General features: G+C 30.7%; 1 protein-coding gene and 1 long non-coding RNA gene across 2 annotated transcripts; both read left to right on the forward strand.

The window, feature by feature from the left end:
* Positions 1-566: 566 nt before the first annotated feature.
* On the forward strand, positions 567-2,770 carry LOC128292698 (uncharacterized). The gene is made up of 2 exons (XR_008282638.1): positions 567-723; positions 2,569-2,770. It is a non-coding gene; the product is annotated as an uncharacterized LOC128292698 (long non-coding RNA).
* A 2,601-nt stretch (positions 2,771-5,371) lies between these two features.
* LOC108450375 (uncharacterized) lies at positions 5,372-8,675 on the forward strand. The gene is made up of 4 exons (XM_053028913.1): positions 5,372-5,409; positions 5,509-5,584; positions 5,981-6,303; positions 7,942-8,675. Exons 3-4 carry the CDS (start codon positions 5,999-6,001, stop codon positions 8,486-8,488), a joined length of 852 nt encoding a protein of 283 aa, XP_052884873.1. The 5' UTR covers positions 5,372-5,409; positions 5,509-5,584; positions 5,981-5,998; the 3' UTR covers positions 8,489-8,675.
* Positions 8,676-23,583: the final 14,908 nt, after the last annotated feature.

The raw sequence follows: 23,583 nt of genomic DNA on the forward strand, positions 1-23,583 counted from the left end.
TACCATCAAATAATGTAATTTATTCTAATTACTAAATGACATTTTCATAATTTTCTGGTCTAAATTAATACTTAGTTAACTTGTGACACTAACTCAATTAGAAGCTTAAATGATTGTAAATATAAATAATATATATGTAACGCCCCAATTTTCGGGAATTCTGTGAATGTTGGCAAAATTTCATGCTTTAATTTTGTCATTTGTGAGTGAAATTATGAAATAGGACCTATGTGAAAATGTTTGAAAATGCTATAGGCTAAATTGAAGTGACCAAATAAATAGGAGTGCAAAATAGGAGGATTTGCATGACAAACCTCCCATTTTACATGAAATGGCGAGCCATCATGTTGTTGTAGACAAAATGTGCACTTGATATCCATAATTTATGGTACAAATTGATACAAATTGATAATAGGTTAGGTAAATGTTCCATGATAATAGGTTAGGTAAATGTTTCATGATAATGGGTTAGGTAAATGTTTCATGATAATGGGTTAGGTAAATGTTTCATGATAATGGGTTAGGTAAATGTTTCATGATAAGAATTTCATGTCTTTTGAATTAAAGAATTAAATGGATGAAATATGAAGTTTTATTAAAAGAAAAAGGGGTGAAAAGAACAAAGTTTTGTCCATCTTTGTTCATCATAGCTGAAAGTTAGAGAAGAGAAAGGAGAAGAGAAAGCTCTTGAGTATTCGGTCATTAGGAGGAGGAAAATTGAAGGTAAGTTCTTGGTACCTTGTTTCTTTTTTGAGGTTCATGAGTTCTTCTTGATTCTACCTTAACTCTTGAAGTATATTTTGATTTTTAGTTGTGTTGTGAGCATTTAGTCATGAATTAAAATGAAGGAAATGGTTGTTGTTTCATGTTCTTTTGATGAAAAATGGAAGATAGGTGAAGTTGAGCCAAACAAATGAGTATGCATGTGCCTTAGATGTTAAAGGGAAAAATCAGCTAACATGTTGTGTTTTAAAATGATGAAATGGAGATTATACTTAAGTAAAATCATAGATATGTGATGATTGATTGGTGATATACATGTTTAAATAACATGCATGCAAGGTATGTGTGAAAGAGTGATTTGGTAATAAATCTGCTTGGGACAGCAGCAGTAACGTGACTTTGGAAAATCACCATAAATTGTGGGAGAAGAATTAGAAGCAAAATAAATTATGTAATTAAAACTTATTGAGTCTAGTTTCTAATGAAATAAACAAGAACATATTTTGAATTCTGTACAATGAGAAATTTGATTCGTAATGAAGGGTGGTCAGATTAGTCAAACAGTGAAACATGGGAAACTTTGAGAAAAATCTGGTATTGATTGGCCAAACCAAAAATTCTGAAAATTTTATGGATAGAAGATATATGAGTCTATTTTCAAGGAAAATTAACGGCACTTGATTTGGAGTTTCGTAGCTCCAGTTATAAATGATTTAGTGACTTTTGCTCAGGAAGACAGCTTGCAGTGAAATTATGATTATGTGGTAAACATTGACAAAAATTTGTTAATGAGTTGCTTATTGTTTTCTTATAAGCTTACTATGATCTGTAGGTGTGGTTGGGGGAATATTGTAAGGGGTTAATACGTAGTTTGTATTTGAATAGTTAGATTAACGTGTTAGTAATCCAATTGTAGGCAGTTCGTGTGTGGATCAAATCAAGATATCGTCGCATAAGCAGTGTGTAACTAACACCCTCTTTCTTAGTCTGGATCGGCAAAAGTCGAAAAGCCGAAATGCCGAAAACCGGTATTTTGTAAATTTGCGAGTGTGCGAATGCTCGTGAGGTAAATCGATTAATGTTTTTGGTAAGCTGCAATGTTTGGACCGCAAAGTGCATGATTTACGTGCCTCGATATTTTTGGGCTTAATGGGCCAAAATTGGAATGATGGGCCAACGGCCCAATTCGGTAAGAACCCTCGATGCGTGATTACGTTAGTACGTGAAAAGTAGGAATATGCATGAAAAACCCTAAAATAGATAAATTATGAAATACCTTTAAAAGTGGAAAATTTACGCTTTTACCCCTAAGAGATAAATTACCGAAATACCCCTAAGGTTAAATTGACCTAAATGCATGTTTGACTGTTGTTATTTACTGCATGCCATGTTGTTATTATCTGATGCATGGGATTGGGATATTGACGGAGGAAGTACTGAAAGTGGCTTGTCCACGTCTTGGAGGCTTTGCCTCAATTTATCGTTAAGCGAGCGAAGAAGGTCAAGAAATGTGGAGTGTTGGTGGGTGGGTTGAGCTATTCCCACATGGAGTGTATGGCTGGTACGGGTGGAGTGTAGTGGTTGGTGGGTTGAGTAGTCTCCCAAATGGGTTTGCATATGTTTACCGATGTTGCATGTATTTTGAAATGGGCCTATGGGCCATCTCATTATCTGAATAAAGGGCTAAGGCCCAGTTTATTGTAATCTGAAAAGGGCTCTGGCCCAGTACCACTGTTACCTGAATGGGCTTAGGCCCAATAAGCTTGAGCTGACTTGGGCTTTGAATGGGTTTTCCTTACACACTGAGTTTCCCCAAACTCACCCTTTTTATTTTCATCCACGCAGGAAATCCCCAACCATAGTGGGCTTGGAGCTGTGAGGGAATTCGGAGTGGCCACCCGTTCTGAAAGTTTGATTTTCTTCTAGTGAACTGGACATCCTTTTAATTACGTTTGAGGTTTTGGGCTTTTAAATGTAATAAGGCCGCTTATTTATTTTTGATGGTTTTTATATGTTTTATTAAGATAGGTAATATTTATATTTTAAATGTTGAAATTAGATAGCTTTAGGCGCGTTTTCAAAAACAAGAATTGATTTCAAAATAACACTAAAACAGCAAAGCTTCCGCAATGAAGATATTTTCCAAAATTAATCACTTTTCCTAAAAGGACTTAATCAAATCGGTTTCCTAGAAATATACATGACGTTAAGGTATGGCAATGGTGGTTTGCATGTCTAGGATTGGATCCGAAGGAGTTTGGGACTTAAGCGGTCAGATGGACTCACCTCCTCTTTCCGGTTTCCTACGGTGCATGCTTCCATTCACTTTAACCTATAATGAAATCATCTTTTAAAACACTCGGTAAGTTTTCTTTCTGGATCGAAAATGTTTTGAATGCTTCGATGTGGCATGTCGGATCTGGCCATAACGTCTAGGCCGGGTTTGGGGTGCTACAATATATATATATATATATATATATATTAAATTATCACTTTTTTGACAAAAAAAATGATATTATTTAAAGCTAATTTTGTATTTGAACATTTTTATATTTCAATTAGCGTTATTATTATGTTTGTAGTGTGACTTCATATTTGATCAAATTCAGTAAATCGTTCCGATACTTTGAGAAACTTGTGAAATTAGTCTTTTTACTCTAATTTGTTCTAATTTGGTCCTCTATTTTTTTTCAATATTTAAAATTTAAACCTGAAGTTAAATTTTGCGTTATCTCCCTTAAAGAAATCTGATGTGGCAATTTTGTTTTTTTTATATAAATAATGATGTGGAATTATAAAAAATAATGCAAATATATTTCCGTTAAAAAACAATAATTAAAGGTAACTAGTAAAAGTAAAAGTTTGAGTTTAACTTAAAGTAACACATTAGAAGTCTGGACTAAGGATGAGCGTTTGATCGAATCGGGTGCTAATTTTTTGAGTTAATTGAGTTGACAAGTGAAATGGAATTTGAGTCGAGTCGAATCGAATTGAGTGAAATTATTTGATTTAAATTAAAAATTAACATGTCAAATTAAAATATTGCTACAAAGATAACTAATTTATTTAAGTTCTAACAAATAAACATAAAATTGAAACTATATATATTTGAAAACATTTTCAATGCAAAAAAAAAAATACATTAGTATGATAAACTTGAATCATTACTTAACTTATTTAGGTTCTAACATTATTATTTTAATTTTTAGAATTTTTTAGAATTTTATAAATATTTAGAATTTTAAAATTATTTTGAATTTTTAAAATTGTGTTGTTGTTTTTTGTAATTTTTGTTGAAAGAGAAACTAATTTACTCATTTTCAAACTTGATAGCAATTCGAGTATTTACGCCAATCTCTTATTCTAATTATTCAATTTATTCGAATTGTAAAATTCAACTTGATTCGAACTCAAAACTCGAATTACTTATTTAAATTTGACTTAAATAGTTTAAATAACTCAATTTAATTAACTTGAAATTTTTAAAAAAAAATAATTTTTTTAAATCAAATCAAAATTTACTCATTCATATACTCTTCAAACCCTAAACACAAAAAAAAAACCATTTTATTTCAACCCTAATAGTAAAAGTTTGATTCCTCAATCTTTAAATAGACAAGTTCATAAACAGAAATCCCAAAATCTTAATGGAGAAGAAGGCAAAAGGAAGATGAAAGTAAGTGTAGGATCCTTTCCAATTCAAAATTCAGCTATATATTTATTGAAAATTTAAAATTTTTTGATTTTACCAAAATACAAGAATTTATTTAAAGAAAAAGTTGTCACTATTTTTGTAGAAAAAATAAGTCCAGCTAGAAAGATTTTAACACTGCTTCCTTATTCAATATTTAATTGTGATTGGATGAAGTGAAAATTTATTTATTTATATATTTTAGAGTAAATCACATTTTATTTAAAAATAAAAATCTCTAATAATCTTCAAATATGTGCATTCGAATCTGATATATATATACATATATATATTTTATTTCCTTCTATCTTTTTTTCTTTCTCCCAAAAAATTAACCCTAGCCGTCCCTCACCCTCAATACTGCCGGCGCCTCCTCGTTGGTCTCCAATCAAAGGCCACCGTTCATTCCTTCTCTTTCTCTTCTCTCTCCCGCTTCTGTTCTCTTCTTTTTCTTTTGCTCACACCCCCTACCTGCCGTTTGCTTCTCAACGCCGTTGTCGGCACCGCCGCAGTCCGACGCCTTCGACCTCTTCTCGGCCTCCGTTGTCTCCCTTCTCTCCCACCTACTTCTTTCTCGTCTTTTATTTGAAATCCATAGCGCCGCCGCTCTGCTAAGCCGTCAGCGATTGTCACCGTCGCCGTCGTTGTGCGCTCTCCAACAGAGTCACCGCCGGACTTTTTTCCTTTCTTCTCCTTCACTAGCCTCCGCGGTGCGCAGCTCTTTCCAAGTCTAGAACCCCAGTGCCACCGCCGCCGTCCGGCCTCTACATACATAGATAGATCTATTAAAAATTATAAAACTAAAAGCTAATGGGCTAAAGCCCAAAAAAGTTATTTAAAATAAAAAGAAACCATCTAAGCCTAAATTCACTTTGGGTTTAATCCCAAGTCCTTCAAACCAAATTACAAATAAACTCGAAATCTAATCAAACCAAAATTAATTCCAAGTTAAAGAGCAAGTCCCCACCCCCGGGCCAAATAAGAGTATATTGAAGGTCAGTATTCTTACTAGTTCTAGCAAGTTTTTTCTTCTACCAGATCCCATTTTTCCCCCTGTTCTTAAGAATGACAGATAGAATTTTTTACTTTTACAGTCTTAGTGTGGTTTGCTGCTAAGTGCTAACTCACCGGCCCTGTTGCTGCCATCTGCGGGTTGTGTTCATTGCTAAGGTATTCTCTTGCTGCCTGCCGTATCTTTATAATTTTAGAAATTCAATATAAATACATTGTTTTGGTTTGTATCTTTCACTTGGTTTATTTTACTTAGCTCAAAACAAATATAATTTCCTTTCTACCATTAGTACTTGTTTCGTTTCCTCAATTTGTTTATGATTTATTAATTCTTTTATATTTTTTTCCTTTATTTTAATTTTTTTAATGAATTTAAGTGATTTTTAATCTATCTACTGATGAGCGGGTGATTTGATCAATTCGAACATCTATCTAGTTTTAACAATAAGGTATATGGCTATGTTCAAGTACCAGCATTTTACCCGGTTAATTACCCAATCTTTAATCAAGATCATTTTGCTACTACTAATAATAATAGTTCTACTTTTCTTTAAGGAGGAAAGAAGCAAAAACATGGGAAGGAGAGTAAGAGGCGGCGGCAGAGACGGCGGAGGCGTGAAAAGTGCAGCAAATACGCTATCAAAGTTCCAAAAGACGGTGTCACTCAGAGAAGAAGCAAGCGGCAAGAAGCAAACGTGGGGAGGAGGTTCCACCAACGTCAAAGCTGTGTTGAAACACGAGCACTTGCAAAACCTAGCCGTCTGGGCCAGCGGCGAATCTTCAATCCCTTCTTTGGCTTCCTTCTTTGGGCACAGATTGGCTGCTGATGGAGAAGCTTCTGCAATCCCCCAGGACCCTTCTTTCTTTCCCTGCCAGAGGTTAGTATTTTCTGGTATTGAACTACATGATATGGGAATTTGAGATCTATTGGTTGCCTTTGGATTATGTGCGTGTCAAATTAAGCAATTTTTAATAGAAGTCATGTAAGATATTCCCAATTAGAAGTGTAATCGAGCTAAATCAAGTAGCTTGAACTTTATTTGAAGTTTGAGGGTCTAAGTTCATCTCTAGTTATATAAGTTTCACTTTTAAATTTTTAAGATAACCATCTGCTCGAGGTCGCTCGATTTGTCTTGTTTATTTATTAAATATTGAGCTAAATTCAATAATATTTTAGAAATTAAAAAAAAAAAAAAAAACTCAATTAGATTCTCTAGCCATTTGAATAAAGTATAAGAATACTTTGCCTCGTTCTATAGCTTTAACTCAACTCAACAATGAAGTCGATTTTGAATTTTTTATGGCAGAGTAGCACAATTGATCTTAATTCAACAATTATATATTAAAAATAAGAAAAAAATCGATTAGGTTGGGGAGTTATTTGAATGAAGTATTGGAATACTCGAATTTGGCTCGTTCCATAGCTCAAAGTCCCTCAAAAATGACGAAGTTGAATACTGAGTTTCTTTTTTTGTGGACAGAGTAGCTAGTGGGTACAATTGTCTTGTTTACAGCCCTGTTTCATGTATCGTGCTGGTGGGTCCTATAACGGAATACAATTGACTCCAAACACTGGATAAATCTTTCTCTTGATGTTTAGCCTTTAGACTGATATTTAGTGCTTGGATGCGTTTTTTGCATGAAGTTAATGACTAAAAAATAGTTCTTTGTTTAATGTAGGTTTCCTTGTTATTAATCATACACTTTGAATGTATTGAAATCTAACCGGTTTAGCTTGAGTGAATCCACTCTTAGCAATGTTAGGCATTGAGAACGGATAAAATGTGGGGAGATTCTTTTGAGGGTTCATGTCATCCAAACCGTTCAAAAGTATTGCCTTGTTGTCTCGTTTACTTCTTGATTCTTGCTGTAGTTGTTGTTTTTAGATGTTTGTTTGAGACTAAATTCTCTACATGATGACTTACATTTAGTTTTCTCTCATGTCTGTCTCCAAGCTAAGGAATTAACATGTTGCTTTAAGTAGCTTTCATATCAGTATCTGTTTCAATTCATCAACTAACTGGGTGTGTTTTAGAGAAAACTGTAGATAGTACAAAATTTAATTATTTTCAGTCTTAGCATTTATGAATTATGAGCAAGAGAAATGCTACCCAGTCTGTTACCGGACTTGAGAGGTTCATGTTGGATATGGATGCTTTGAACATGGATTATTTTCAATCTTTCTCATAATTTTGAGGATCTTACCTTCATGTCCTAATATGTGCCTGACATTTATCTCAGGCATGGGTACTTTAAAGAAAAATGAAGAGCCCGTGTATAAGTGCTATTCAGTTGTTTCTTTTGACCTTTTAGATGTGATTGTGATTTGTGATCGACACCTACTGTTTAGCGCCAAGTAACAAAAGATAATACAAACATTGGATTGCCAAATCTATTTGTTTAGTTCCATTGCTAGTTTGATAATTTTGCTCAATCTACTCTGTTTTATTCTACTGTCACATTATATGCAATAGGAAATATGGCGCTCTGTTTGATTTCTATTTAATGTTCTGCAGATGTGAGACAATTCTTCAGCCTGGCTTTAATTGCACTGTTCGTATCGAAAGGAATCGAGCTAACACAAGGCATAGACGTAAGAAACCTCATATTTCGACACAGAATACTGTAGTCTACAACTGCCACTTCTGTTTGCATCGGAATCTAAAACGAGGCACTCCGAAAGGCCACATGAAAGAGATGTACCCTCCCAAGTCAAAACCGTCTTCAATCTCCAAAGTTGTCAAGTCTAGAATTTTGAAGCCTATTATCAGTTCAGATAAAGAAAAAAGCAAAGATAATGAGATAATTGTAACAAGTTCACCTGCAATGGCTGCTGCCGAAAATCCGAGCACAGATGGTTCAGTGACTCCTGTTAGAGGTAGGACTTTGTTGGATTTGAAAAAGAGAAATAGGAAGAAATCTGGGTCCAAAAGACCGGCTGAACCCGAAAACAATCCGATGACACCTGATGCAGAAAAATCTGTTGGAGCTTCAAGTAAAAGGAGAAAATCTTGGATGAGCCTCAGAGAAATGGTTGAGAGCAACGAGGACAACCGCTTCTAATTCTACAATACCATTCTTGGTTTAATAATACATACCGGACCGAATCGATCACCGATTTTTGGTATGGTATGATTGACCGGTTTAATTTTTTTTATTATTAATATTTTGTAGTAGAATCACGGACAACTGATTATGCAAACGACTGATGCCCCTTGTGCATAATTAAAGCAATCTTATTTGATACGAAGGTACTCATTTGTCATTTAAAAATTTCAGATACGGGTATGTTCAAAACTCACCAACAAGAAGAATTCTTGCCGAGGAGTCATGGGAGGACCGAACTAGCTAAAATATCAACAAGAACAATGAAACCCATACCCATAAATTTGGCACCCAAAACCCCTTCTACTTGGATTATCAAAGAAGCTAGTAATTTACAATAACAAATCGTTGGGTACTTGTATTCTAGCCATCGATGAAGACTGTTCTTCCATTTTCTTCATCACGTGCATGCTTACAAAAGAAATAAGGAAATGGAATTGATTCCCGGTTTATCTTTATTTATATTAAAAGATAAATTAATTACATATAGGATAGTAAAAAAAATAGGTGACAAATCAGAAACACGTGGAGTGGATAATAGTACCTCAACTAAAATGAGAAGTTTGTTTAACGAGTCTTAAAATTGAGAATTTCTTTTACCAAAAAATTATATTTAAATTATACCAAAAAAATTGAGATTTTTCTTATTCACCATAAAATTTAGTTAAATGACTAATTATGTAACTTTCTGATATTTTTGGTGGTATTTTTAAATAATATTTAAATTGTACCCAAACAAATTGAGAATATTTTTCTTTGATCAAAATAAAATTTACTAAAGTGGAATAACCAATTGTATAGTTTATCCTTAATTTGTTTTACCCATGGCCATTTGTGGAGTTTTTAAACTCAACTATGATGTCCTAAAATTGAGAATTTTTTACCAAAAATAATATTTACATTGTACCAAAATATTGAAAATATTTTTTTTGTTATCAAAATAAAAATGTATTAAAGTTAAGCGGTCAATTATGTAGTTTATTATTAGTTTTTTTAACCATGTCTATCTTTTAATTTTATTTGTGGAGTTTATGGAATCTTAAAATAGAAACTTTTTTTTACAAAAAAAAGATATTTTTTTTAACATTAATGTCATTATAGATTCTTACAATATCCGCTCTTTTTGATATAAAGCCTAAAACTATTCATAATCCCTCTCCAACCCTTAAAAAGGAGAATAATGCATTTTAGTGCACTCGAACCTCCGTACTCCTGCACAGGAAATAATGTTAATGTCAATTAAACTAAGACTCAATCCGAAAAAAAATTATATTTAAATTGTACCAAAAAAAATTGAGAATCTCTTTTCTATTGAATAAAATGAAGTGACCAATTATTTTGTTTATCATTTTTTTTACCCATATCCATCTTTTGGTCTTATTTGTGGAGTTTTTATACTTCACTTGTCCTAAACTTGAGAATTTTTTACGGAAAAATAATATTTAAATTATAAAAACAATTTGAGACTTTTTAGGTTTAAAAGTAAATAAAAAAACCTTAAAAATGAAAAAAAGCAATTGAGCCCTTAAAAATGCACCTAAATCATAAGTATTTTTAAATAAAAATATTAAAATTTGATTTTTTATTTTTAAATAATTTTAATATTTTTTTATAATTTCTCAACTTTTAATAGTTTTTAAACTCATTTAGAATGAATCTGGACAGATGATGAACCTAGACAATATTATATCCAAGTTCATTCCAGATGTATTTTTATTAATTACTTTTTTATAATTTTTTAAAAAATATTTTTTTAAAAAAATTGTTAATATAGCATGCCATGTGGTGGCTGTCATTAGCCATATTAATACTTTTAACGGTCAAATCGATCAACTAATTTTCGTTAACAAAAGGGAGTAATTATTATTATTTTGGTCATTAAGGACTCAATAGGTACACTTTTTTCAAGAGCCTAATTATTTTTTTTTCATTTATTATTAAGGGATTTTTTGACTCTTAAACTTTTTTTATTGCTCAAAATGAAATTTTATTGAAGTTAAGCGAGTAAATTTGTAGTTCATCCTTAACTTCTTTTATCCATATTAATCATTATATATTAACTGAACCGTAGCTTAGTTGATACGTTGTTATTACAACAACCATAAGAACTTTAATTCAAGTACACTTAAATATGTTTTTTTGTTCATAGATTGAGCTAGAACTTAAAAAAACAACAACATTGGAATGTTGGAATAATTCCCATTTACCATTTTAAACATTTTTAGTTGCAAAAGTAAAGTGACGTGAAGGACCCAGTTAGAGGAATCTTGATAAACCAGAAGCAAAGTTAAGTTTGAAGTTTAGTTTAATGATATATTCCATAATTTGGCCAAAGAACCGACAACTTCAGGCCATTATTATATTGTGTAGAAATCATTAAGATTAAGATTTGATGAATGAGAAAATCCCAATTTTGATGGAGCTACGTAGGTCGAAAGCATGCGGCTACTTTTTTCCTCAATAAATTTTAGGGTAAATTACGCTAACAGTCACTCAATTTTGGGATAGCTAACAAAATAGTCACCAGTTACCATTTTCAGTTACAGACTTCAATTTTCCATCCCCCTCTCCCATCCCTCTCCCTCTTCCCATAGTCCCTTTGCTAACCCTCTTCCCCTAATCTGATTCTTTCCCTCTCCCCACCATCCCTCCTCTTACTCTAATTCTCCCCCTCTCTTCCTCTTGAAAATCATTAAGTATGATGCTTTGGCCATCGGTAACTGATTGAATTTCTTAATCCAAATTCTCTTCTTAATTCCAGGGTTGGGGTTTCATATCTGTTTTTGTTGAAAACCCTAGTCTAATTCCACTTTCTAGGAAACTTGGAGTGGTTTTTCAATAAGGAATTAATCATTGTCTCTATGCTTTAAAAAATCTTAGATTTCGTGGAATTTTTAATAGATTATTTGCTTTGATTCTGAATTTCCTATTTTACACCTGGGTTGATTTATTAAGAAACCCTCAATTCACCAGTTGTCTCGGCTTATTAACCATGTGACTCAAGGACCTGGTTTCACTAATGGGTGTGATCATTTTAGTGATATTCGTACAAAAATTAGTGAACTTGATACAAATTCATCAAATTTAGTTGATAAGAATGCTCAAGAGAATGATTTGAGCGGAAGCTTGGGCAACCTTGCTTTGTGTTATGGATTGTTTGATCATAAGGGTTTTGCTAATCCATGTGAGTTCTTGAAAGCTCATCCCCAATGTTCTTTGGATGGATTCTTTGATTACATTAAGTTTTTCTATTGTGATTGCAAAGAATTTAGGATAGCAGGGTATGTGGTATTGGGTGTTTGGCTTACTGCTTTGTTTTATTTGTTAAGCAACACGACAACGGATTACTTTTGCTGTTCATTGGAAAAGCTTTCACATCTGCTTAAGTTGACTCCAACTAGTGTTGGGGTTTCACTCCTTCCACTGGGAAATGAGAAACCGGATGTGTTTGCCATTGTAGTTGTATTTTTGGGGACAAATATAGGTGAAATGGGTCTTAATAGTGTGTTAAGTGGTGCAATTTTTATTAGCTGTGTTGTTGTAGGGACTATCTCCCTTTGTGTAGCAGAGAATCGGAGTAGGGGGATGGTAGGGGAGAAGGAAAGAATTAGAGTGGGGGAAAAGGGTTAGCAAAAGGATGGTGGGGGAAGGGATGGTGGGGGAAGAGGGAGAGGACCGGGAGAGGGGGATGGAAAATGGAAGTCTGTAACAGAAAATGGTAGCTCCGTTAACTGTTTTGTTATTTTTCAAAAGTTGAGTGACTGAATTAAAACTTAAGTGACTGTTTTGTCAGCTACCCCAAAGTTGAGTGACTGTTGGTATAATTTACCCTAAATTTTACTCAAACCAAAAAAAAAAAATCAATAATAATAGTAGCCAACAATCATACATATGGAATATATAATCACTCATCATAAAACCCAAGTAACCTAATACTTAAGTTATGAATAAATATAAAAATCAAACTTCTTTTGTTCTGATTCTCTATTATATCCATTTGTATTTTTTTTAATAGTTTTACACCATATCAGCATTTTCATATTAAATTTAAGTATTTTCATCTTGAAAAAATTAAATCTAAATTAAAATTTTAAAATTAAAATAAAATTTCTAATGTGATATAAAACGATTAGAAATGAATATTACATATTCTTGTTTCATACTATCCTCTCTCTTTGGATATTACATACACTTATACGTATTTATGCTAATAACGTACTCAAGTTTAGGGACACTTTATGCTGAATTTGCATTAAAATATGCTGCGTTTATCCTAAGCTGAGAATCCTACTCAATTATATATATGATGTTTGATCATATAAAACTATTAAATGGATGTATATGAAATGTATTTGTATAAGACGCTAAACTTGGTAACCTAAAGCTAATACAAATCTTGATTCAGCTTCATCTCTGATGAAACCAAATCAAATGCGGGAAAGTCTGACAAACAGTGGAGACTTCCACCACAAAGAGATGAGCGATTCTCCTCAAACCTCGCCTTCACGTAATAATTCTTATCCACCATCAGGGAAACCAGTTGGTGGCAGCCATGCCGGCGCCGGCGAGTGTTCTCCGCAAAGTGCCAATAGCCGCCATGCATCTCCTCCTCCGATGATGGTTCTTGCAGAAAACGACAAGCCTGACAAGCAAAACAGTCATGACAACTCTCACCTGGAACGTCAGCAAAGCGTTCCATCGCTTGTCGTTCCTTCATCATCATCCGAGTTTCATCAAAAAGATCAAAGTCCAATCGAGGATCCGCCTAAAGATTCAAGTTTAACGTCAAGTTATCCCTCAGTGAGATCAGTTGAAGGTCCTCTCACGGATCATCCCAAGACCCCTACGCTTACATCATCTGACCCTCGCCCAGTTGACAACCATGGAGGGAATCATCTTTCACAGAAAAATCATAAGGAAACAGAGCCAAAAGCTGCTTATGAAAAGAGGAAATTTCATCCTAGGCAGGATCCGCCACTTCCAGAAACAGGGCTTCTAAAGCCAGATGGGTACCCACCGCCTGGACGGCCAACTTCACCGTCTAAGCTGGAGCCTCAGCCTAAGAAAGGAAAAGCATGGTTAGAGAAAATATGTTGTTGCTGCTGGTGGTGTTGTTCAATCTGATCACCTGGAGAAGCGCCACCACCGACGTTATCGGTGGTTGCTTTGTTCTTACTTCACTTCAGTTCTCTTTGTGTAGGAAAAGGAGTCGAGTCTTTTTTTATTCTTTCTAATTCGCGGTCTTTCATTAATTAATTTCCTTTTTTTTTTTTTACATAAAAACATTTACTTCTTGTCCAGCGATAAATCTTCAGCGGTGGATTTGGTTTTTCATTGCAACAATTTCCATTAACATTAGCCATCAAAAATACTGAATCCTTATGTTAAAAGAAAAGCATAATATTTATTTTTACTTCAACTTTACAAAACTATCATTTTACTCCATTCCCATTCATATCAATTTCCATGTAATTAATTTTTTAAAATTTTAAAAGTTATAATTTTATACTTTTTAATTTTTAAAATATTTTTATAAATTTTAGAATTTTTAAATTCAAAATAATTAATAACTGACATGACAATCCATATGTATCCGCTACATTAACAAAATTAACAAACTAAAATTTTTATCTATTTTGTGTGTGATTTGACAAATAACGGTGCAAGGGTTAAAAATAATTTTTTTATAAAATTAACAATTAAATAAATTAAAATACATTTTACATTTTACATAACATTAATTTACAATATATGATAAAAATATTTATTTTAGTATAATTATTCTTAGGTAATAACTATTAAATATATAATAAAAATATTATTCGATTTTGAAAAATAAAAATAAAAATGATTGCGTATTAGATGGGGTGATGTTAGAATGGAGTATAAACTTTAATTCTTCTGCTCAAGAAATGGAATGATGTGTGGAAGGCAAGTTTTTGGTCCTCAAAAGCCACTGCTTGCTTTTGCATCTTATATCACTGACTTACAGGATTATGTTGATTTCCTGCATAAAGAGAAAATGTTGAATCTCTGTGTTTTCTAGATCTTCGTGAAAGGCATCCCTTTAGAATTAGAAAATTTAACAGTTATAACCAAAAAAGCTAATTAAATTATTCAAAAACAAAAATTATAGGACTAGTTATAAATGATATATTATTGTGCCACATCAATTCGTTGCCACGGTTAATGATTTTATGACCAAAACGTAATAAATTAATAATATCAGTAATCATATAATAATTTTTAAAAGTTTGATGGCTAATATGTAATTTTAAGCAAACTTAAATTATTAAATTTGTAGTTAAACATGGTATTTCGTTAATCTATTATCTATAATAGGCTAGAAATCTTATCATACAGCGTAAGTGTATAAAACTACAAATTTAAAATACAAATGTGTATTTAAAAATAATATATAATAAATAAATAAAAATGATAACCGCGTATTTAAAACACAAATCATGCATAATAAAATTGGCGTGGGTTTAAATTCCATTATATGCATATTCTTATTTATTTTTCTTAAAATAAATAATTAAATTACATTCAAATAATATAACTTATTTTAATTATAAAATGATATTTTCATAATTTTTTAACCAAATTGGTGTCCGATTGACTTGTGACACCAACTCAAGAAAGGGTTTTATAAATAATATAGATATACAACTGATGTAGGTGATAAATTGTGCACATTAAAATAAAATATAAATAAAAAAAACATCAAAATGAATCTCTAGTTGAGTGGTAAATTTAAAGTTTTACTAATTTAATTGGTGTGAGTTTAAATCCAGTCATAAACATGTTTTATTGATTTTTGTTACAATAAAAACTACAATACCCTCAAATAATATAACTTATTCTAATTACAAAAGGACATCTCCGTAATTTCCCTCACTGAGTTGGTGTCTAGTTGAGATAATTATATATTTAAAATAATTATAATTTAATAAAAATTGTGATAATTACATATTTAAAAATAAGTATAATTTAATTTACAGTTATTAGTTAAGAAAGTTTGATGTAAACAAAGCTTTGCTAAATCTAAAATAGAATTATTACTTGAATAAAACTAGATGCATAAAATATAAGATAATGTTATGATAATTATAATTTAATTAACATTTGTCAGTTAAAAATAATTATAATTTAATTTTAAAATTATTATAAAATAACTTTTTTCCTTTTTATTTTAAAAAGTTGTGTTAATTTCATTAATATAAAATAAGGTTATTAATTAAATAGAATTATAAATATCCTAATTATCTTTTAATTATTAATATAATTATATACCAATTAAAATTTAACTTTAGCTTTATAAATAACATTTAGTAGTTAAAGAATATTCAATCAAATAATATATAAGAATAAATTTTGGTAAAAAAATAGAGGTTGGTAGCAATAATAAGTTGGTGTTATATAAAAAGAATGGAATATTAAAGCAAGTAATAGTTCTTTAAAGAGGCAATATTAATTAGTATTTGAAAAACAATGGTATCGGAGAGATATAAAATATTATTTTAATTGATAATAGTAAAATACAATATCATGATATGAATTTTTGAAATTGTTGTATGTTGTTTATATAATGCAAAGCAAACAATTTTAAATATGTTTTTTTTGGTTTATCCATTATTTGTTTGGTGGAGGTGAAAAACGATTTATGGATTATTAAATATGATCATTAATTTAGCATAACTTTTTGTATTTATTTTCTTATATAGTTCTAAATTTGTTTATATTATTTTAATTTTTGATTTATTAATTCAATTTTTTTATTTTAATAGTTTTATTTTTTCAAAAAGTTAAAACGGTGATGTGCTATAAACTCAAAATTGTATTAATTATACTTAAAAATAATAAATAGTATCATTAAAGATATAATAAAAATAAAATATAAGGTAAATTATAAAAATAGTCTGTAACACCTTAAACTCGGCCTAGATATTATGGCCGAATCCGAAAGTGTTACGAAGAGAAATTATAAATCCGACTTCTTCTTTTTGAAATCATTGTAAACCGTTGTTACTTAGTAAGCTCGTTTTGTTTGGAAAGCATGTTGTTATACTTATTTAATTAAAAACATTGTTCGTTTACGTCTTTCAAAAAAATCAATATTTTGTAGCAGAGTTTCTTAAAATGTTATATTTTAGTAAATCAATTTGTTTTCTTGAAAACAATTATTTAAAAAAAAAACTGTCGTTTTCATAAAAACTATTTTAGCAATCATCATGCTAGAAAACCAAAATAAAAATCCGCAACCAAAAACAATTTAAGTCTGAGGGTTATTTAAAATTATACAAAACTCTCAAAATAAAAATTTAAATAAGCCAAATTTAAGTAAAAATAGTTTTACAACAATGTGGACACAATCGAGCTCCCATCGATCCCAAGGAAGGCCCACAGTGGCTCGAGATGACTTATACGACCCTAAGAAAAAAATTTGAAATTTGGGCCGACACACAGCCCACACAAGTCTATTTGGCCCACACAATTTAAAATGACCGAAACTTTGGACACACAGCCTAACAGGCTCCAATTTTGCCTATTGTCGTTTACTATTTTTTGTATTTCTCATTACACACTTGTTTCAATATTGATGTGAAATCATCCAGAAGCACTTTAGAACCTAAATGCGTCAAATAACACCAGATTTTATCAAACTTGATTCGAAAAAAAAAAACGGCACTAAACATATCTATTTCCTACAACCAATAACCCCCAAACAACAATTATCACCTACTCTCGAACACAGACAACGAACAGCCGATAATCAAATCAGTGGAAGGTCACCTAATGTTTCTTGTTCTTCACCTAAAAACACATCAAAATCATTAAAACTACCTAATACCGACTGTACAAGCCCAATTTTGGGCCCAAAACCCCTAAACCCACTAAGCCACAACCCAAACCAACTTAAACCTACCCAAAACCCAAATAACCTAGCCAATACATTAAAGAAAAATAAAAGAATATCTAAAACCCTAGCCGTCAGCACATGCTCCCCACCCCATCCACCACCGACGCCTGCAAGTGGCCTCTGCTCCACCACCGTTTACCTGCAGCAATAAAAGAAGAAGAGACAGAAAGCAAGAAGCAAGTTGTAGAAAAAAAAATGCCTATAAGAGGCCAAATCAAAAAACCATTGGGGGATTCGGCATTTTTGGTGATAAATAAAAAATAATATTAGATTTGAAAACAAAAAAAAGCAGGAATAGAGACCAGCAATATCAAAGGCAGAAATAGTCCAAACAGAGAAAAATTCGATAGCCCAAGGTGATTGTTATTTGATTATCACCATTATTTTCTTTCTTCTTTTTTTTACCGATTTACTCACATGCACACACACATATTATAAATACATGAAGAAATAAAAAAAGAGGAAGAAAAAATATACCTTTGGGAATTTCGGCCACCGCGTGCGGTGGCTGGTGACGACGGAGGACGGCGGCGGTTCGCCGGATCTGTGGTCGGAGCCCTCACCGGCGTGGAGACCTCTGCAGAGGAAAAGAGAGGAGAAGAGAAGAATTTTTTTAAAAAAACAGAGGAAGAATGATTTTTAATGCTAAAACGACGCCGTTTTAAGCCTGGGATCCGCGTGTTGACCCGACCCGCTAGGAGAATCCGCGTGTTTTTGTCTTTGGGGGTAATTTCTCTGCAAGTCCTTCCGCTTTTCACCATGTTGAAATTAAGTTTTTTCATTATTTTTAATTTCGCCCGGTAATTCGATTTTAGTTCCGTTTTGGTCCTGCGTAAAACGTGGCGTTTAGGGGGATGGGGATATTCTTTTTTTTCGTCCCTTCATATCGCGCACGTGTTACAATTTGGCCCTCCTTTGTTTTCTTTTATTTTAATTTCCCCCAAAAATTCCTGTTTTAAATCCAATTTAATCCCTTTTTAATTGTTTAGCTATCTTATTAGTTAATTTTATTGTTCTTGTTATTATTTGTACTATTATCAGTATTTTTCATATGTATATTGTTTATATTGTAGTTATCACTATTATTCCTATTATTTTTATTATTACCTATTATCAATAATATTATTATTATTATTATTATTATTATTATTATTATTATTATTATTATTATTATTATTATTATTATTATTATTATTGTTGTTGTTGTTATTATTATTATGATTCTTTTTGGTTAATATTGCTATTATGATTATACTTTCTTTTTGTGTTTATTTATTTATTCATTTTATTATTAGTCCATTAATTCATTGTTACTAACATATTCTTATTATTTTTATTAACGTATTATTATTATTTGTTGCTCTATTATTATTATTATTATTATTATTATTATTATTATTATTATTATCAATATTTACCATTATCATAGCAATCCATTACTGTTCGTGTATTGTTATTTCTCATTCTTCATATTATTGCTATTATTAGTATATATTTTATTATAGGTATTTCACTATTATCATTTTTATTATTGTTATTATTTTTATTACTTACTATCTAACATATTGTTATTCCTTTTATTATTACCATCTTATTACCTTACTGTATTTCAAAATTATTGTTACTATTATTATTATTATTATTAATTTTATTATTTGACATATTATTGTTATCACTAATTTTTTTTCTTACTGTCATTATTATTATTATTTTCTATTTTCTCATTACTTAGTTATTTACATTTCTTATTCATACATATTTTCGCTATTATTCCGCTTTAGGCATTATGTCTATATTAATATTTAGGTACTAATATTATATTTTACTATCATTATATTTTTCTTATCATTATCATCACTATTACTACTTTATTAAATAGACTCTCATAATCTTCATTATTTAACGACTAAGTTTTTATTTTCAAACATTTAGCTTATTTATTATTTCCCTTTCTTATTTTTTGTTTGACGATTTATTTTATTTTTGTTTTTATCGTTATCATTCACATTTGTGCTTATGTTTATCTTGTTATGGTTATCGATTTTTATTTGTTATGCATTCTTTATTATCTCGTTCCATCATGGATTTAGGTTTTATCCAACCCAATGATAATTCTTTCATAAAAGTAAATATCCCGTATTTGGTAATTCGAGACAACCGTGCTCTAACTTACTGGGTTTCGATTTTTCTCATTTAACCTAAATACGGAATACTTTTTTAAATCGTAATACGAGTTTTGAGAAATGCTTATTCCCGGAGATACGAGATGTTGTGCCCTAACTTACCGGGTATGACATTTTGCTACCTCGAAATAAGATTTGTCGCAAATAAAGGAAATATTCGGTGTTCGGAAATTCGAGGAAGCGTGCCCTAACTTACTGGGTTTCGATTTTCCTCGTTCACCCTAACTAACCGAATATCCTTTAAAACACGTTAATTTTAAATAAAAGGCAAGCTCGTTCTCGAAAATTCAAGATGTCGTGTCTTAACTCACTGGATGTGACATTTTATATTTTGAGACGAGAAGGTCTTTAACACTAGAACATTTTCATAAAGAAGGATCGTATTTCAAAAGTCTTCAAAGTTTTCAATCTTCGATCTTAAGACATTAATTAATCAACTAGGTACCAATTTTGGGCGTATCGAGGGTGCTAATCCTTCCTCGTGCGTAACCGACTCGAACTCATTTTTGATTTTCGAGACCAAAATTATCATTTTAGTAAATCTTAACTTTTATTAAAATGGTTAATTTAAAGGTGACCCGATCACACCTCATCAAAAAGGATTAGTGGCGACTCCCATTTTTCATTTTCGTTTTCAAATCCAAGTCGACCATCGTTTTACCAAAAAAATGGTTACGACACCGACTTAACATAACCCCAAACCAAATTCATTAAAAACCCCAAAATTACCTTACGATTCAATTACGACAACCGCAGTCATCAAATACGAACTCAAAAGCCAAGAGAGTAGGAAGCAAAGTCGATGATAGAAATTAGCATAAAATAGAATAAAGGGCCCAAATAACTAAATCAACCATTAAAACTGAAGTAAAAGATGGAAGGGAAAAAATAAAAAAGATAAAAAGAAACAGAATGCAAAATGGAAGAGATTAATGATGGCGACGTGAAATGGGAGATTGAGGGAGCCAAAACAAACGTGGGATTTTTTATTTACTATATATTTATTTTATTTATAAAAAAAAATGAATAGGATAAAAGTGAAATTCCCTTTCTAAACCTCACCTAACAATCCCACAACCAATCTTCTAAGAGTTTAAAACCCGCACGGACACCATCACTTGACAGCTGGCCTAAAACAAGCAAAATAAAATCACCCCACTCCCAACCACAACTCGAACCAAAGACCTCTCTCTAACTTAACCACGGAAGCAAGTGCCAACTAATGACAGATTTCATCAAAACAAAAAATTATTTTTTCGCGGCCTTATATAGTCACTTAATTATTGTTTTGGTCACTGAAGTTTAAAATTTTCTATTTTAGTCACAAACGTTGCCAAAATTTAATATTTTTTTGTCACTCCTAAATCACTAACAATTGCATTTTTTGTTGACATAATAGTAAAATTAGCTATCTAATATTTGTAAATTCCATCAATTTAGTCTCAATTCTAAAAAGATCAACAAAATTATCCCTCAATTTAACAAATTTTGTCAATTTAGTTTTATTTCCTAAAATTCAAAATTCAAAATAAAAGATATTTTAAAGTTCATTTATAGATAAAAATATTTTTATCCTAAATGCCATTTTAATTATTAAATGGATAGTAATATTTTTAATAGATGGTTATGAATTTTGAATCTAAAAGAACTTATAATTTCAAACATAAAATTCTCAGTTATAATCTAAATAACACATTTTGTAGATAATGAAAAATTATAGAAATTATCTTTAAAAACTATAAAAATTAAATAGAAAAAAAATTAGAGATGTGCCATTTGTCGCAATATCATACATTTGTGCCTTGTTATCTATACTATTATTTAAACTCTTGATTGAGTTGGTGTCACAAGCTAAATTAGTATAAACTTAGTTAGAAAATTATGAGAATGCTCTTCCATAGTTAAAATAAATAATATTATTTTAGGGTATTATAATCTTTTCACTTTAAAAAACCAATAAAAATATGCATATAATAATATTTAAACTCGTGTCAATTAGATTAATAAACTTTTAAATTAACAATTCAACCAAAACTTCATTTTGATATAGTTTAAACATTTTTATTTTAATATGTATAATTTATTATCTTCATCAACTGTATATATTAATAATGTTGTTAATAGACTACATGTATTATCATACCAATTAAAGAAAGGCCACATCATCACTTCCATTAACCATTTATAGGAGAAACGATTTAAAATATGAGTGACCAAAATAAAAATGAGCTACAATTTTAGTGACTAAATTGAAAGTTTTTATAATGGAATAACCAAAACAAAAATACACTAATAATTTAGGTGACTCATTCTAGAATTTACCCCATCAGATTTTATAATGACAAAGTCTAAACACCAGTTATAAACTTTTTTTAGGCTTTGTTTTCAAAATTGACTCAAATAAATTAATTATCTATAAAAATGACCCAAGTACAAAATATTGTATGAAAATAACATGTTTTTTACAGTTTGCCAGCACTACCCTCCATCATCTTGTAATGATTGTCCGATGATTGTCTAGTATATAAAAAATAGTTTTTTTTTTGTGACGACATTGTGCTCACCTGCACCGATATGTATTTAAAAAAAAATATGAGTATTCCGCGATTATAAAAATGAAAAAAAATTATTTTAATAGGTTTTGGCACTCATATTTTCGACATCGGTTCAAATTTTTTTTAAAAATTCATCTGTGCTTTTTTGGTGCCAACATTCTTGTTGCCGGCACCGGTGTCAAGGAAATAATTTTTTTTTTGTGCTGGCATTTTCGTTAGCACCTATTAAATTATTATTTTCTCTTTTTTTTATAATCGCAAAAGACATGTATTTTTAATTATATTTAAAAAAAATACATATCAATACAGACGAACACAATGCTAACACTAAGAAAATTATTTTTTATAGACCAGATAATCATTACGGGATGATGGAGAGCGGTGCCTGCGTAAGATTTTTGGAACCAACATGAACTATAAAAAAACAAGTTATTTTTGTAAAAGATTTTGCACCTAAATAACTTTTGTAAATAATTAATTTATTTGAGTAAATTTTGAAAAAAACCACTTTTTTATGATTCTCCTACAATAACTGTTTTGGCTCTTTCCAAAAAAAAAAAATCTCACTGTTCCAATGATGAGAATCACATTTTGCCGTGGACTCTAGACGTGACCTAAGACTGTTTTCGTCAAAAATTTGAAGGAAAAAATCAATCATGAACCAACGGTTTTTGACTATTTACTCTCATCTTCTTGAATTCGAAAGTTCAGTTATGAATTTTATTCCTTTATTTTACAAAAGTTAAAATTAATTTCTCTAATTTAATTTATAAAATTTGAATTTACTTTATGAAATTTAAAAATTCAAGTGTGTTCAGAAAACAAAGTTTTAGGCTTTTTTTTAGTTAATTTGGGTACACATGGAGGATTAAATAGTTAAACTCTCTTGTTGAAGTGTTTGATAAATTAAAATTTGTAAGAGTTTGTTGAGCTAAAACTTTCAAAAGAAAAAAATGTTAGGATAAGCAACTTTTTTCAACTAATTGGGAATAAGACATATTTGACTAGGCTTGCTAAAAAATTATTCCCTTTGTCATATGCTCTCAAACCTAACAGAGATGCTAAGATATTAGTAGTCTTCATCCTATCATTTTCATTTTTCATCTCCAAAGTGTAAAGTAAATCTCAAAATAAAAATAAAATAAAATAACTCCACCATGAATATACAAAATCAACATTGTCACGAGAAATTTTCAATCGAGCCCATTCATCCTTGAATATTTATGTACTCTTAATTTATTTTCAATTTACTTGTGTAAAATGATTTCTTATGCAGACTTTATATTAATTGAAATATGCTACTTGACAAATTTATTCAAAGTGTGACATAATTATCATTAATTTACATACTAAGAACATGACATAAGTATCACTAAGAATATAGTTTACAAT

This window comes from Gossypium arboreum, chromosome 5 (genome assembly GCF_025698485.1).
Source record: "Gossypium arboreum isolate Shixiya-1 chromosome 5, ASM2569848v2, whole genome shotgun sequence".
In the NCBI taxonomy this organism is placed as follows: Eukaryota; Viridiplantae; Streptophyta; class Magnoliopsida; order Malvales; family Malvaceae; genus Gossypium; species Gossypium arboreum.

What these genes read in the sequence shown, in the direction of transcription:
- LOC108450375 (XM_053028913.1), top strand. Translation starts at nt 5,999, where the DNA reads ATGGGAAGGAGAGTAAGAGGCGGCGGCAGAGACGGCGGAGGCGTGAAA. An exon ending in TCTTTCTTTCCCTGCCAGAG is followed by an intron (nt 6,304 to 7,941) that starts GTTAGTATTTTC and finishes AATGTTCTGCAG; the next exon opens with ATGTGAGACAATTCTTCAGC.